The 18036-nt window shown below is 39.3% G+C and overlaps 1 protein-coding gene across 3 annotated transcripts in view; it reads left to right on the top strand.

Annotated features, from left to right (window-relative positions):
- The window catches only part of pard3bb (par-3 family cell polarity regulator beta b), a 416763-nt gene that overhangs the window by 202994 nt on the left and 195733 nt on the right, over nt 1-18036 (top strand). For all 3 annotated transcript variants that reach the window (XM_065292869.2, XM_065292868.2, XM_065292870.2), the window contains 2 exons: nt 4434-4604; nt 12901-13033. In XM_065292869.2, the coding sequence (XP_065148941.1) occupies nt 4434-4604; nt 12901-13033 (304 nt within the window). The remainder of the gene's footprint in view (nt 1-4433; nt 4605-12900; nt 13034-18036) is intronic.

Genomic DNA, 18036 nt, shown 5'->3' with positions numbered 1-18036 from the left:
CTTGTTTGACATGGAGATAAGTAAATTATCAGGAAATTTTCTTTTGAAATTGGAGTAATCCTTTAAAACTATTTAAGCATGGTATCTTAAAGTGAGACTTTTATGGTACGTTCACACGGAGCGTAAGCGTTAACACTTCCCATTCACTTTTAATGGGTGATGGCTTTCCGTCAAGCGTTTAACGCTTCCGTCCCGTGTGAATGTACTGTTAATGACACACAAGTTGTTTATGGTAAATACTGAATGCATAGAAATCAGTGTTCATCTGACAGAAATGCTAATGAAGACCCTCGTGTTTGTCCTCACAGTGTCAAATGGCTTTAGGGTATCGAGTTGAGACTGTAAATAGGTCATGATCCATATTAGCTGCACTTGGCATGTGTTTTAGTTCCCTTGACCTCTGGTCTCTGTTACCTCCACCCAGTGGGGTTTAGTTTGACCTCAACAGAAGGGGTGCTGATTGCACCCAGTGGTGTTTTGAGGAATATTGCCATAGGTTTGTCATGCAGATTCTTTTTAGGTGCAACTGTCTTTTGTTTCACATTCAGTTCTTATGTCACATATATCAAGTTTGCCCTATTCTTGTTTAAATTACATTATGCATGATTTTATGGATTTTTTTTTTCTTCTCTTCTTCTAAATAATGACATAGAGAGTCTTTCAGATTCTTTTCTGTAAGTTAGTCATTACAAAAATCCTACAGACCCTTCTATGCTCAGTCATTTGAACAATTTGTGAAAAGATGTATAAATCTGGGTTTGCAAGTCTGTCCAGAGCATTCACATTCATGTGTGCAAGTGTGTAAGGTTTACTTGTGCAGATAAGATTTGATTTACAACCTGATTGAGGCAGCACTTCCTGTTTGTCAGGGCTTATGGTTGGAAAAGCGGATTTTGAGTTTTCACGGTTGTGAAGCAGGAAAATACCTTCTTAAATCTAAAGCTTCTCCATCATCTCGAGCCTCCGTCGGATCATCTTTTTGAGGATGGGTTAGAAGGAGCCACGGCGAGGTGATGCGCAATTGAGTCCCAGTACAGAGGAACTCTGGGTAACAAGCTTTTAATTCCCCATCCAGTCCCCAGTGAAGGAGTGTGGAGAGTGCCTGGTACCGCCTGTGTGTGAGCTCCATCGCATTAATGCTAATTAAAAACTCTCCAAGCCCATGTTAATGAGTTGGAAGCATCCCGAGTCTGTGGGAGGGATTGCGTCTTCTCCCCAAAGCAGACACAAAGAGAAGGAAGGCAAGAGGAGACGGGGTGAATGGGAAGTTATTGTAGTTTTTTGTTTATAAACCATAAAAAGGAGGTTTCCCAGCAGTCCCTGTTCTCTTCTTATTCTGTACGGTTAAAACAAACTCCTCATTTGGCACTGTTCTTATTTAAATTGCATTGGAAATAAATAGCTGTGGATGTGTTTTTTCTGTTGTCACATTAGTAAGAAACTGTGCAAATTAGTCATGGTCCAAACTATCGGTCATGCTGATACATTTTGGCCATTTTGAGCAAATAGCAGCATCCGATTGGGCAGTTAATAGAAATGTTGGATTCCTCTTGCGTCATTTGGCATGAAAGCACTGTGCCATGCGAGTCCTGTGATTCATGAAGAACAGTGTGATCTGAATCGATAGCCCATTTCCTTTTATTTATGCACCGTTCCTTTGTATAGCCATCAACTATTCTGTAAGAACGTAGGGCCTGTCCTCATAGATTTTGGACTGAATAATGTACCAGTGTGCATGCACGCCCCACCAGAATACTGCTGTCAACAGATTTGGGTTTTTCAATGAACAAATGTTAAATTACTTACTTTATTTGGAAGTATAAATATGTGGTTGGTGGGAACAGAGACAAAACTCATAGTGTCCCTCCTCCAACAATACTGTAGCTCTGGGCGTAGGTTAAAGTAAAACAATTCAATTCAAGATGTTCTTGTGTTAAACTAGAGACAGAGATGAACTTTGTAATTTCACAGAATCCAGTTTGAAAATCAGATCATGGCTCTAATAAAGATCCATAATTCACAGTGACTCGCGGTGACACGAGGACCAAACCTCTTTTCACCCAATGGCCTCAGTAATGAAAGTCTATATCTCTCATTTACAGAAAGCCAGAGCTTGTGTGCTACCATCATTAATATCAGGCCAACCAGGTTAGTCAGGGCGATGTTGAGAGGGTTTTCAGAGTTTGTGGGTTTTTGTTAAACTCTAACAATGTGCAGGTTCTCTGCTAACACTATAAAGGACAGCAATATAGTCCCATTCATTTTCACTATAGAGTATCAGCTTTTCGAAATCAGCCATGAAACTTGTAAAATGGTTTCGTAATCATGTAATACAGTAGTTGGATTCCTGGTAAAGAGCAACACTACTCCAAATCCTGAAGATATCCTCTACCTCACCAATCAGAGAAGTTGATGTTACCAAGGTAATGAAAATCAATTTAGCAAAAACCAGTAAAACAGTAGCCTGGTTTCTATTAAAGATTTGCACAAAACTAGCGATATTTTCTAAACGGCTAAAAAAACTATTGCGAAATAGTAACATTGGCATTTTCAGTTAACGATTTTATCCGAATAAAGCATACTTTTGTTCTCTTGCGATAAGTCATTACAAACCATAGCGACTGTGACTATAGTAGGGATGCACCGAATCCAGGATTCGGATTCGGCCGAATACTGGGCTTTTTGACGGGGTTCGGATTCGGCCGAATCCTAGATTTTTTTTCCACCGAACCGAACCCTAGGCTTGCGCTACGCAGGTCGACGTCACGCGGCCGTTGATTACACACATCGGGTGCTGACGTGGAGATGAGCTTTTTCTTTTGGTGAGCCTTGGTGGCTGGATACACCAAAACTTTTAAACACGGCTGAAAACGCCTTGAGGACGCCAAATTCCAGCTGTTTTTCAGCCGAGCGCTTGGTAGCTGTGATGCTTCAGCTGTAACCGGTTGGTTGCTGTGGTAATCTCCCGCCCCTCCTCCACTGTAAATGGACGGCCGTGTGAAACCTGACATTGACGAGCGGAGCTTCTCACTCAAAGTTAAATATAGTTTTCAGCGCGGAGCTGCTTGCTTATTGTAAAAACGAGCGTGTCGCAACGCATCGCTTTCATTATGCATAGGCTTATGGTAATTGTCAAAATAGTTTTTCCAACTTGTCATCCTGGCAGAATGTACAGTTAAAATTAAATAAAATGAAAAATACACTGCTGTTGACGTTGTTTACTTCATTAATGTGTTTTACTGTGTTAATGGAATAAGAATGCGAGTAGGATTCGGTATTCGGTTTCGGATTCGGATTCGGCCGAATCTTACACGGTGGATTCGGGATTCGGCCGAACCTAAAAAATCTGGATTCGGTGCATCCCTAGACTATAGGTTGTGCATGTGACTTTTACGCAGGTGACCTGTACATATCTCACCTGAGCGAAAAAACTTTTTGGCGATACATTGGAGTTTTTGCGAAATTGATGGAGCACATTTTCGATTCACTATTTCAATATTCACATTTTAAGTTGGAATGGAAACGTGTCTACTGTAGTGTGATTAACACCATCATGTTATTGTGTGTATTTGCAATACACTCGTATATTGCATTGGAAAGCTTACTAATACTGTGTATTGTATTTAATACTAAATAATAATGGGCTAATTTTTGTTTTGTATTGTCATAATTATCCGTTTTGTGATGCTTTATTAGTTAAGTTGTTGGCTCATTAAAAGATATTGGGTATACAATCTATTTTGTATCCAAGCTATAGCTATTCCCATTGTTTCTGTGAATTCTCTATCACGACACTGAGCTTGTTACCTGGTAAACAAGAAATTAACTGCAGTTTTAAATGCATTTAACATGTCACAACCCAGCAATGCTGCAGTAACACTGCATTACTCTTAATTAACTAGCTGCAGTTTTGCTTTATGTATGTGAGGGTTTTTGCAAGCTCCTGCATTCACCCTCTTGTGAATCTGAGCTTACTCTTTGGCCTGGAGTCAGAGGAAGCGGATGAAAAACACTAATTAATATTAATTGTAATGAACTTTAGGGCTTTTTATATGCCATGTAATATGCATGTCATATAATCTCCGTATACAGTACCAGAGAGACAGAGCAGCTGGATTGTGGGAAATATACTCTTTGACTGCAAGCCCCTATAGGCTTAACCGAGCATAATACGCCTGCGGAAAGCAAAGAGTTTTCATTGAATGTAAGGAAACGCATCAAAGTCTTGACAAAAATAGGACGTTGAGAAGGTCTTCTGATGAGAACCGTCAACTCCATAAGGAAATTAAATGTAAAACCACACAAAACCAGATATTCCCTACAGCCATTCTCCTGCCGTGGTGTGGTGATTAACTCTTAAGGCTGGAAACTTTAAAGATGTTCTTGCAAGAAGCATTAAAGTTGATAAATGAATCATGTTTTTTCTTTTCTAGGATGGGCGTCTACGTGTCAATGACCAACTTATAGCCGTCAATGGTGAAACACTCTTGGGGAAGTCCAACCATGAGGCCATGGAGACTCTACGGAGATCAATGTCCATGGAAGGGAACCTCAGAGGAATGATCCAACTGGTGATACTCCGTGTTGTTTCACCACTTAATCAGGTATTGACCTTTGATTTCTATACAGTCTAAAAGATACTAGGTTGGTTTAACCCATGGTTGGGTCAATATTGGACAAACCCAACTGTTGGGTCATACCATATGCAGGGTTGTTGTTACCAAAACATGGGTTAAAACTAGTTCTGCAACGGATCGCAGTTGATCTGTGATCCGTACGAATCATGACCCACGGTTTGCTCCCATGTGATTTGCGGATTAACACGCACATTTAAATAGGGAGAGTTTATCATTTGAACGTGTTTCAAAGGTTTGCAAATGTTAACATTCAAGTGATTTTAAACAATTTAACCGCAAAAAAGGCGCACACGGAGAGACGCGTTTCATAGAGCAAGCGAACATAAAATCTTTCTGTTCTTGACAGGGCACATACATACAAACAAAATGATCTCCAGTATTCTTTTTCTAATAAAAATGTCTTAAAGGAATATTCCATTTTCTTAAAAGAAAAATTCAAATAATTTACTCACCACCATGTCATCCAAAATGTTGATGTCTTTCTTTGTTCAGTCAAGAAGAAATTTTGTTTTTTGAGGAAAACATTGCAGGAATTTTTTCATTTTAATTGACTTTAATAGAGCCCAACACTTAATACTTAACTCAACACTTAACAGTTTTTTTCAACGGAGTTTCAAAGGACTATAAACGATCCCAAACGAGGCATAAGGGTCTTATCTAGCAAAACGATTGTCATTTTTGACAATAAAAAATAACAAATACACTTTTAAAGCACAACTTCTCGTTTAAATCCGGTCGTGATGCGCCAACGTGACCCCACGCAATACGTCATGACGTCAAGAGGTCACAGAGGATGAACGTGAAACTCCGCTCCAGTGTTTACAAGTGTTGAGAACGAGGACCGTTCCTATGTTGTTGTATGTCAACTGATACTAATTAATGTCTTTGTGTCAGTTTATTGTTTACAATGGTCCGCAAATGTGCGTTTTATATATGTAACACGTGACCTCCCTACGTCACTACGCATTTACGTTAGGTCACGCTGGACCGGATTTAGACGAGAAGTTGTGCTTTAAAAGTGTATATTTTTATTGTCAAAAATGACAATCGTTTTGCTAGATAAGACCCTTATGCCTCGTTTGGGATCGTTTAGAGTCCTTTGAAACTCCGTTGAAAAAAACTGTTACGTGTTGAGTTAAGTGTTAAATGTTGGGCTCTATTAAAGTCCATTAAAATTAGAAAAATCCTGCAATGTTTTCCTCAAAAAACATAATTTCTTCTCGACTGAACAAAAAAAGACATCAACATTTTGGATGACATGGTGGTGAGTAAATTATCTGGATTTTTCTTTTAAGAAAATGGAATATTCCTTTAAGTGTGTGTATAGATTAGAAGCAGAAACCAGTCTGTGCCTATTTGGTCTTAAAGAGACAGTAACCTCAATTGACCTATTAAGTCTGTGTCATTAATGTTAATCAAACCACCCAAGACATAGAGAAAATCACTTCTGAAGCTCTAAAAAATTATAATTATATTTAATTAATTCAATAAATATGGTGTTATTATTTAATTGATTCGATTTCTGTATATTGAATGATTATTGTAGACTTAATGCTTAGTTTTACTTAATGTTACAACTTTGTTCTTTTTTATAAGTGTTTGTAATTTCTTGATTATTTATTAGATTTTTCCCATCCTTTTTTTTTTGCTGATCCGAAAAATGATCTGATCCGTGCCTCAAAAACCGTAATGTGATCCGGACAGTGAGTTTGTGATCCGTTGCACCCCTAGTTAAAACCCACCAGCATTTGAGTTGAAACAACCAAGCATAGGTTTATTTATAACAACAGTTGTGTCTGTCTGGTATTTACCCAACCATGGGTTTAACCAAACCAATATTTTACAGTGTAAGCTTAGATCCAAGTAGATTTTTCCTTTATATCATTTTTAATAAAACCATCATCTAAAAAGATCTGGTTTTGCGTGGTTCCTAGCCTAGTAGTTGATGGACTCATATGGACTTTTGGTTGGTGGTGGGGACAAAGCTCACCTTTTTGGACTGATTGAGCTGGGTAACCATATTCCAAAATTCATCTTAAACTGGTTGACCAGCTACACCATCTTATGCTTGCATGACCTTGTTTTCTAGCAGTGCTGTTTGTGTCTTTTTTTCCATGTCTATCTGAAATAACATGGTTCACTCACAGGTGTTAAGAATTTTTTCAAAGTGCTTGTCATTTCTTTCCTAGGGATGATAGAGATTCTCCTTGGAAATTATATTACCGTATGCTGCCACAATAGTCACTTTCAGTAGTGTTTCTTGTGTGAATCTTTCAGTGGATTGAGAGTTGAGAGTGGTTGCTCTCTCTAGACCAAACCTGAAGTTTGATGTCTCTGTCACTTCCTTTTCGCCAACATGTTAACAGTATCAAAAGATCTTACAGATCCACAGTTTAACACATTCACACATTAAAGTTGATATCACCGTTGTGCTATTAATTTGGCACATTAATAATCCCATGCTAATATAACCATAAATGTTTCAAACTGCATAGATCAGATTTTAGTTTTTCTGACTTTCATTTGCTGATTTTGGTCTGCGTGCAGACAGTTGCTTGCTGTGTCATAATAGCTGACTAAATGACGCATCCTTAAACTTTCTCCATCATTTCCCCTGTGCTGGTGGAATTTGCTTCCAGCAGGATGTTTTAGCCTTTCGCCCCTCCCCTGCACCTGGGTTCGAGGTCTGCCATATGCTCACCCCAGGATTCCCCTCTATGTCTCTCACACACGTGCTAACACACTTTACCCCAAGGCCTCCAACTGTTCCAAAGTGCTGTGTAATTAGGCCACACAATGGAGCCGCATGGATTGATGGTCATTGGTGGCCTTTGTGAGGCCTGACTGTCTGGGAGGGGTGGGCACAACTAGGCTGTTGTGTTATTGTTCTCATAAAATAAAGATTCATGTTCATTGTGCTTTATGGGTTGTGGACGCCCCATGATGGCTGCCGATGGGGCATAGAACGGAGTCTGTGCTGATGCCGTTGACCCTTGTGGGAAGAGATGGTGTGAGATGCTGGTTTCCTGATGGGTGGAGAACAACGTGAGCAGATTGTGTGAGGGGACTTTCTATTGTCGCCGGGTTTAAAGTAATAGATTATGCAAGCCAGATGCACTTTCTTCCTGAGGTGAAACTGGCAATGGACTAATAGAGAAATATTGCTCAACATTTGTTTAGAAGCACAAGTAAGAGCTTTATTCAGTAATAAGAGAGAGATTAGTTTGTGCACCCACAAGGGGGAGAGAATGATTAAGAGACGGTGTTGTTGAAGTTTTTTATTGCTTACATTATGTGGTTTAGGGTCTTAATACAGTTTTGTCTTTTAGTTTTCTTATTCTCTTCTGCTCAAATAAATGAAGCCCAAAAATGTTTTCTTCTGGCCCGGAGCAAAATTCTGTACATGATCTTGTTTTAATGTTTTCCTCTGTGTTCCAGAGTTTCTACCCTTCTGGGAATACACTCCTGAAATAAAGGTGCTTCAAAGGTTTTTCACAGTGATGCCATAGAAGAACCATTTTTGGTTCCCTATACAGGGTTCGCAAAATCGCTAGCCCAAGTCCTGAGGCTACTGTGCTTTGCAGTCGGGCTATCAAAATGCATCCCTGCCCTGCCCGACTTATAGGGAGGAAAAATATATGTAAATGCTTATGCATTCTCTCACAGATTTGGATGGGTAATTGTGGTGTATGAAATTCAGGCATTTTATGTGAAAATATATCCTTGATATCTTTAATATAGACTGAGTAAGGCCATGTCAAAGATGTGAAATCAATGATTGAAATACTGCTACTAATCTTCGAATTAGACCATTAGACATTAGCCTGGATTTCAAAGACAGGGTCACATATTGTCCAGTTGCTTACTAGCTGTTCGAAAACTTGCTTCTCTGATGTTTATGTTAGTGTCGGTTTAGTTAGGGTGACCATACGTGCCATTCTTCCCGGACGCATCCCGTCCAGGATTTCGGTGCGTCTTCCGGAAGTCGTATTTGTTGACCGCATACGCCATTCAGTTAAAAACATAAGATATACAATCGTAGTTTCATTCTTACCTTAAAATGTAACTGTTGCTTTTCTGTAATAATAATAATAATAATCCTCTATGACGTATGGGGTCGACAAATACGATTTCTGGAAGACTAACACAAAATCCTGGACGGGATGCGTCCGGGAAGAATGGCACGTATGGTCACCCTAGTTTAGTTTTAGGTTTTTTCTATGAACCGGTTTAAACTGTTGAAGGTATAGTTCACCTAAAAATGGAAAATGTCTCTCATGTTGTTACAAACCTGTATACATTTCTTTGTTCTGATAAACAAGATATTTTGAGGATTGTTTGTAAACTGATCAGAGGCCTGTTTGACTATAGTATTCCATTTTCCTACTATGAAAGTCAGTGATCGATTATCCCTTTAAATGTTCAATAAATTGATTAAAAACTCTGATTTGATGATTCCATTGTGACATCGAAAATATATTCATGAATATTAATTAATTTCTTTCATTAAATTGATAACATTTTTACAAATCTTAATTTTCACTTTCAAATAAACATTGAGCTATCATGTACAGGATGAAAACATCTCTTCTGAAACTCTCCACAGACTGAACACTATTATACCACAGCCTAATCTAATCAATCCTTCTCGGCGTTTCTCTGAGACAGTCATCTAAATAGTCTTGTCATAATCTCATTACAGCGTGGGCATTAATAATGAAAAGTAGCCCAGGGACAGCCCACACGATCTGTGCACCTGATACTGTTTCCTCTTCTTCTTGTGCCAGAGAAGTGTTGTGAAGGTTTGCTCTGGTATGGCAGGGGGTCGACCGGTCCTGCCAGGCCACTTTTGTCTTTAACTGTAGGCTTTTTGAAGCTGATTAAGATGTAAGTGGAGTCTGAGGAGATTTTGTAGATGGGTTCTTAAGCATAGAGGTGTGTATGGTGATAACAGACAGAGAGAACAGTGTCTACAGACGGAGCCATAGAGAAAAGAGACTGTGGGAAACAGGATACCTTTAATCCTCTGACCAGTGGGTGTTTTTGCTATGGTCAACCTGTGGTTTCTTAATATGCTTGTCACTAAAATGCCCTAAATCCTGTTGACGTCTACATCTTAATATTCAAATTCTAAATCATCTTTTCCATGAAAAACTCTCATGTAGTTCCACTCTTGACCCTATCCACAACCTTAAATCAACCCCTAAACCTACCCAGGAAGGTACAAGACGGTACAAAAGTTGTCACTGGGGCGGTACATTTAAAAAAAAAAACTAAAATGTGCATATTGGTACACATTAATACCTTAGATGTACATATTGGTACCTCAACGGTACATATTAGGACCTTTAAATGTTAAATGCTTTTGTAAGTACAAATCGGTTAATATGCGACCTGATATAAAGTGTGACCACACTTTTTCTAAATAACACGTTTTTCACTTTCTTTCCCCAGCCTCAACATTTCCTGTTAATTTTTATCGATTTGCCTGCGTTTTCTGAATCTCATCATTTCAAAATTGCAAGCTCTGTGTCTGTTTTTTTTTCGTAAATATTATAAAGGAAATGGAAAAGTTGGCTATGGAATCCACATTGATCCCTTCTGTAATCTCATTTAGTTCCCATCACTGTTTCTTCTCCTGGCGGTCTGTGTCCCCCCTCCCACGTCCCACTACCTCGAGATCTGCACTTGCAGCTGTTAGCATTAAAGAGGTGATATTTTGTAGCACTTCATTTATCCATTAGGTCCACTTATAATGTTAATTAAGTTTTGGTTTTCGTAATTGTTTAACATTGATAATCATTGCTGAGTACTGAAGGGCATTGATGCGTTAAGGTAGGCGGCTCATGGACTTAGGGCTGTGATGTTATTATTACCATAAGATACCTAAATGGCCATTTTTGCAGATTAGTCACTATTGATGACCTTAGTAGACTGAGGAGGAATACTATGACTATTAGATTATGTCTATGTAGTACATCAAACACTTCTAACAGATCCAGATCTACTCATTACCCTTAACTGAGCAAATGTAAATAACTGCAAGCTATCCTAAAGGGAAACTTTGAAGTGAACCAGCCACTTTATGAATTTTAGTTTTACGGCCCATTTAAACCCCTGAGGGCTGATTTGGTTCACCCTTTCAAAGCATAAGTCCTAATGCTGCGTTCAGACCAGCCACGGTAGAGGCATCAAGCGCAAGTGATTTCAATGTTAAGTCAATGTAAAGACGCGTTGACGCGCATCTGGAGGTCTCACAGTGCGAATGAGGTGTTTAGCATTTCCGCCTCATTCACGTGAATTGAGCGTTGCCGCGGCAAACGCGCTACTTGAAAAATTTTAACTTTGCTGGAAAAACACGTCGCATTAACCAATCAGGAGCTTGCTCTAGTAGTGACGTGACTACAGGAAGCGAGCGGAGTCGCAGAAGCCCCTCCCACGACACGAATTTCTGCGTGAATGTCTCGATGACTAGAATAAAGCGAGTAAACTCAAACTGTTTAAGCGGCAAACTAGGTGCGGTAGACGCGATTTTGACCCCTCAAACGCGGCTGGTGTGAACCCACGGCAACACCCACACCTGGGATTACAGTTTAAAGAGATAGTTCACCCAAAAATGAAAATAACCCCATGATTTACTCATCCTCAATGTATATGATTATCTTTTTTCAGTCAAACACCATCGACTGTTATTAGAAAATGTCCTGGATGTTCTCAGCTTTATAATGGTAGTAAATGGTGCTTCTGATTTGAAACCCCAAAAAAGTCCATCCATCCTTAAAAGAAACAATCCACACGGCTTCGAGAAGTTAATAAAGGCCTACTGAGGGCCTCCTGGATTAATTCTGTGAAGGATGGATGGATTTTTTGGGGTTTCAAATTAGAAGCATTACTACCATTATAAAGCTTGGAAAAGCCAGGACAGTTTCTAATATAACTCAGATTGTGTTTGTCTGAAAACCGATAATTATATACATCAAGGAAGGCTTGAGGGTAAATCAACTATTGGGTGAACTATCCCTTTAATTGTGGATATTAAAGAGCACCCATTTCATGTTTATGGTTAAAAACACATTATTTTTCAAATATGGTAAATTTTTGTAGCTCCAGGTTTCACTCTCTTCCTAAAATGCACAGATTTTAAAAGCTCTGTGTCCCTGATTGGCCAGCTAATCTGTACGTTGTGATTGGTCTGAATACCTCTGGGTTAGCCGAAAATGGTGACGCTCCTTACCATGTTTTGAAAGATTTGATGGTAAACAGGAGTTAACTTACAGGGTGTAAGTCCGAAGCGGGAGGAATTATGATAATGTCGGTCTTGTCTACATCACCAATCCCAGGAAGTAAACTGTTCCCTACAATCCGCATGTTTGCTGTAGTCCAAAAAAAGAGATTTACATTGGAGACGATAACTCGCATCATCCTTTAGTTTGGGATTTGTACTTTTAGCATATCATTAACATGTACTAATACACACTTACACACCAAAGGAAATTTAAAAACGTGAATCGGACCATGGGTGCTCTTTAAATTTCAGTTTAGATCCTACAACTGTAAAATGTAAATGTGAATTTTTTGACAAACCTCAGTCATGAATCTTTAAGCATGAAGCCACTCATTGAACCGAACCATGACACTTTTGCTTTCTCTGTGATAGCTGTTTTAGACCTTCAGTCACTCAGAGCCTAAAACCCCACACGCACGTTCACACCTTGATGTACAATATATATGCGAGCAGTTTGCTTTCCTAATGATCCACAGTTAACCAATTGCCGCCAGCCTGTGCGGTATCCGAACAGGCCATTAGAAGACCCATCTGATGCGCGGCACCCTGCATCTCTCCAGCATTTTAAATCTGCCAATGAAATTAACATATTTCATAGTGGCGCTATAGGCCTGGGGGCAAGATAATGAAATGAATTACCATTCTGTCTTTCTCTCTGGGGGCAAGAGACAGAAAATCTGTAACATCTGTGCAAGTGGCTTAAATCCTTCATGTCATTGACAGCTAGCCTAATCAGATGAATTAAGAGCACTTCCGGAAGCAAAGAGTAGATGCCGTTCTGCTCTTTTAATCCTATCCTGTTTCCGTCCCACTCCCAGCGTGATATTTGTTTTGTGATGAATGCCGAAGTCTGCGTAACGATCTCTCTGCTATTTGAAAGTCTTTACCTATCCCGGTGCTCGGATCCGCCTCTTCTGTTTCCATAATTCACAAACAGAATCGATAAGGTGACACTGGTTCTCTCATTCTCTCTCACAGGAGTTCCAGGAAACGCGGCGGATTCTCAATCGATCCTTTGATAGCTGCATGGGACAGGCGGGGCACCTCGGCCAATCGGACGACGGCGTTCAGCCCCCCATGGTGATGAACAGCATCTACGAGAGATGTGCGGGTGAGTGATGGATTCGCCGTGTTTTTATCTCACAGTTCTGCCGCACAGCAATGAGACGTTCAAGGAGAAGGCCACCCAGAAATCAAGGGCTAATATATTTCTCGGTCGTCTACACCGTATTTGCTTTCTAATCTTTCGGACTGCCTCTTTATCGGCTAGACGTTGAAAGTATGACTCTTCATTTTGACTTGAAGGCGGGGAAACAAAAACAATATAAATAGTACTTTTCAAAACAAAGTGATATGCCCAGAATGAAAGGCGAGATATGATCGCCTAATGTGAATCCAAGCAACGACTCTATTCTGAAACCTATTGCTGTGTGCTGCCTAGATAGGCACAAGCTTCTAAGGCTGCATCCTAACCAAAACTTCATAAATTATTAATCAGAAACATTTTATAGTCATCAATTGCACACCATAAATTTCCATCCACATGGAAGACTCAATATGATGCCATGTTTTATGCTTCAATGCCGGGTTGTTTCAACCCATGGTTGGGTAAAATATGAAATAGCACTTTAGAATAAGAAGTGCATTCTTGCAAGTTGGTTGTGTTGTTTTAAGATCCCAGGTAGATTTTGAATACTGTGTTTTATCTTTGCATTCTCACTCCCGTTCATGTCAAGGAAAATATGGCATTAACTACAGCAAAGTGTAAGGCTGCAACAACTAATTGAATAATTGTTAATAATCAAAAATTAAAATAGGGTTGTCATAATCGAATCGTTTTGTGACGTCACTTGCCCGACCACCCTACTACAACAGCGTGATCTTTTACTAAAGTAATTCAAGGTTGTACTTGAGTATTCATAAGAAAGTACTACATTTCTTTATGTACTTGGGTATAAAAGGATAAAACCACGTTAAAGCGTTCACATTGCATCACAGAAGTAGAGCTGAAGCAACAGTGCTGCGATCATTTCAGCGACAAGTCTGTGCAGCATTCATTTATATCTATGGCTCGAACTACTGATCCACTCGTTCAACTGCGTTAATGTGATAAAACCATGTTTTGCAGCAATGCTGTTTAAATGATGAATTTGCACATGGTTTATCTTGGTTAAAACTTTTTCCATTTCTGATCCGATTCTGATACCAGAATTCTGAGTATCAGCCGATACCTATGATCCGATAGTACTGTATTTTTTTTAAAGGGGTGGTTCAATGGTATTTCAAGCATTCTGACTTATTAACACAGTTATAGAGTTGTTTCCTCATGCTAAACGTAGGCAAAGTGTCGAAAAAGCAGTTTCAAGTTTCGGAAAGATTTTTTCCGATTATGGGTCCAGCTGACGTTTCATTGTTTTCTATACGTATCACTTCTTTTTATGGGCACTTCCCCCGGAAAACCCAGCCCACCTGTCAATCAGCGGGAGACACTAGAACTTACAAACATCACATCACACGACAGCTTTGTTTAATATCAAAACTCAACAATGGCACGAAAGAAGAAGTGTGTTTTTGGATATAAGGAGAAGAAAGCCAGCCTTATGGAAACAATGGATATAGTTTATTATATATCAGCAGCAGAGTTTTGCCTGTGTGTTTGATGCGCTGGATTTCATTGAAAAGTCCCAACCGGGTCATGAGTTGCATGCAGTAAGTAAGACTTCTGTCTTATGTTGGAAAATTATATAAATGACTCGAACATGTAGTGAATCATAAGTTAAACGGTGTTGTGTAGCATGACTCATACTCGCTCCTCCCACGGTAGTAACTCCTTTTTCCATACGTTATCGAAAAGAATTGGCAAAGCTTACCGTAATTCCTCAAATAAAGACCTGGGCCTTTATTTACCTAAACTGCCGAAGGTAACAGGCTTTTATTTGAAGCATGCTTTTATTACAGACAGGCCTTTTTTTCAAATTTCCTCTGTTTGATAAATAATTGTTTTAAATTAGCCGTTACATTAAAAGCGATAGCGTTCTAGTGGATAGAGATCATTCATTTTTTAACAGTATATTTTTCAAGGTTGTTGAAAAGTCCGTCACTAACATTAAATGAGACCCATCCAATGTAGCTAATGCCATCTATTGGCAGCTGTGCATTATGATGAACTTGAATGCATTTAGGAGATAACACCGTGCCCACATTATCCAAATCATGCCACAGCGCGATCATCCCCCCTCCCGCCTTCATCATTTGAATGCATTTGTTTTGAGCAAAGCAGGAGGTAAAGCACTCTCTTAACACTGGAACCCATCGTAATGTTAAGTCTGTGTTTTTTATTTAGTCGTATGAAGCCCTCTCACATGCCTATGATACCGCTTAGTTGATCTGTTGCGTGTGCACCGTAGATATTCACTAGCCCTGATGCACGCATTAAAAGGTTTTAACGAAGGCAGATGAAGGTGAGTGCTCGCGCAGTTGACGTCTCTCCTTTGGAAACGTGCTCTGGCGCGAATACGCTCACACTGCACGTATACGCTCACATTGCGCATAAGCTAAGCTTTGTTTATACTCGCGCTTTGGTCCGCAACGCAAGCCTCCGCGGATCGCATGCGCGTCTCACCAAACGGAAGAGGCGTTTATAGTTGACGCGATAAGCTCTCAGTCATTTTCCCACGGCACTCGTCTTTCCCCGACCTTAATTTGAGACCGGCCTTTATTTGTCCGCGATGACCACGCCCCTGGCCACTATCATAGTCCCGGCGTTTATTTGAATAACGGCTTTTATTTGAGGCATTACGGTATCTTTCTTTTAAAAATCTGATTCAACTAAAGACTCTTTGGAGATATAAAGGATGTAATACTACTCTATAGGTACTCAAGATTAACATCAGAAATGCAGAATCAGCGTGTGTTATGTGAGCTTTAAACAATTTAAAATTCCATGCACACACACAAAGTTAAACGTGTATATTGCTTTCTACTACATCTAATATCATTTTAAATTTAAAAAAACAATCATTTTAAATGATTTACAAGTTACAAGAACAAAAGTAATTATTAATCATGGCAGTGTTTAGGAGAACAAATCATAGGCACGTTTGATAAAATAACTATGCTAAATATATTTTCCTTAATTGCGCCAAACAGTAACAGTAAAAAAGCTTTAATGTGCAGATGGTTATTTTGGGAATTTTGCGCTTTACCAGACCTTTTATGCACATTCCGGCCGCAGAATTGATGCGCTTGAAGCATCCTCTGATGGGAATCCTTGCTGCGCCATGGAAAGTTCATAACCGTAAAAACACAAAGAAAATAGATGTGACGTGCTCAGAACATAGTGAATTGCATCCATCCAACGGCTTACTGAGACTTTATAAAATCAGCTCTTTAAAATAGCCTACTGTTTTTGTGTGTGTGCTTTTCATCCGTCCGCTTCACCATTGCATTAACCCAGTTGCGAGTACAGAGTTTCCATAAACTTAAATATCTTTAAATGTGCGTTTGTCCCCACCCTTCACATGAAGCTATCGATTGCAGCTGTCCGAGTGGCATATGTCCATCGTTTTTCAGACAAACACATTTTCGGATATTTTAGAAAATGTTTTCGATCTTTCAGTTGATTAAATGTAATGTTACGGGGTCCACAACCTTCAAGTCCAAAAAAAGTGCGTCCATCCTTCACAAATTAAATCCAAACGGCTCCAGGATGATAAACAAAGGTCTTCTGAGGGTAATCCGTGCGGTGTTGTTGTAGAAATATCCATATTTAAAACTTTATTAACGTAAATAACTACCTTCCGGTAGCGCCGCCATCTTAGACTCCTCTTTATTCAGGAGAGAGTATTAGCGTAGTGTACGCACTTTTCTTAGTGACGTATGACAAATTCGGAGGGCGGGGGCACAGAGCAGCAGCAGAGTAGCCTCCTTAGGCTGCGTAAGCTCTCATCCTGAATGCGGACGCGACTAAGATGGCGGCGCTACCGGAAGGTAGTTGTTTACATTAAGAAAGTTTTAAATATGGATATTTCTACAACAACACCGCGCAGATTACCCTAAGAAGACCTTTGTTTATCATCCTGGAGCCCGTTTGGATTTATTTTTTGAAGGATGGGCGCACTTTTTTTAGACTTGGAGGTCGTGGACCTCGTAACATTATATTTAATCAACTGAAAGATCTAAAACATTTTCTAAAAAATCCAAAAATGTGTTTGTCTGAAAAACGATGGACATATGCAACTCGGACAGCTTGGGGATGAGTAAATCATGGGTTTAATATCATTTTTGGCCGAACTATCCCTTTAAGAAGACTTTGAATATAGTGCATAAAACATTTATGGTGCTTTTATAATACTTTGTCCTTTTAATCGCTTGTCAGGAACAACCACAGGTAACGGAATCGGATCTTGTCTTGTTAGTCCGATATCCAATCCAGCAAAAAAGGCTTGGATCGACCCCGACACTGATCCAGATATCAGATCAGTGCATCCCGAGTTTGTCTTAAAGCATATTAAAACACCACGTGGACATATAAACGAAAATTAAAACATGATTTTCACTACAGGGGGGTTTTAATAAAAGTAAAATTTTTCACTTAATAAAAGCATTTTTTTTCTTTGGGCACATGATTTTATTACTGTGTGTATTTTTATAGCCTAGACCATCTTTGCGGAAACCAACTATTCTCATTTCATCATCCTTAGAGAGTTATTGGCCATGAGGTCCCATGTTCAACATCCAGTCAGTATGAGAGAATTGTACGGAAAACATACAATTCGAACAGTTCTAATACAAGATACACACAGATAGATAGATTTTTAGCTTAGCTAAATGCATTTTGGCATTGCCTTTACAGTGAAAGATCCCTGTGATTCTTCCTTACCATTTGGATAAAATTTACTTTTCATCTTTGGAGACATTTAATTTTTCAGGCTGCTTTTTTTGGTAACAGTTTGCCTATGGCATCCTAAAACACTCCATATTATAAAAGGAAGCATTTACGTTTTTAAAGTCTTTATTTGTCCACATGTGGTACTAGAAGTGTGTTTATACAAAAGTATGTTGCTATCAATACAGTACGCTTGTTGTACAAACTATGTCTCTTTCCCGTTCTCT

The sequence above is a fragment of the Paramisgurnus dabryanus genome, chromosome 15 (genome assembly GCF_030506205.2).
Source record: "Paramisgurnus dabryanus chromosome 15, PD_genome_1.1, whole genome shotgun sequence".
Lineage (NCBI taxonomy): Eukaryota > Metazoa > Chordata > Actinopteri > Cypriniformes > Cobitidae > Paramisgurnus > Paramisgurnus dabryanus.
This window is presented reverse-complemented; position numbering and strand designations above follow the sequence as displayed.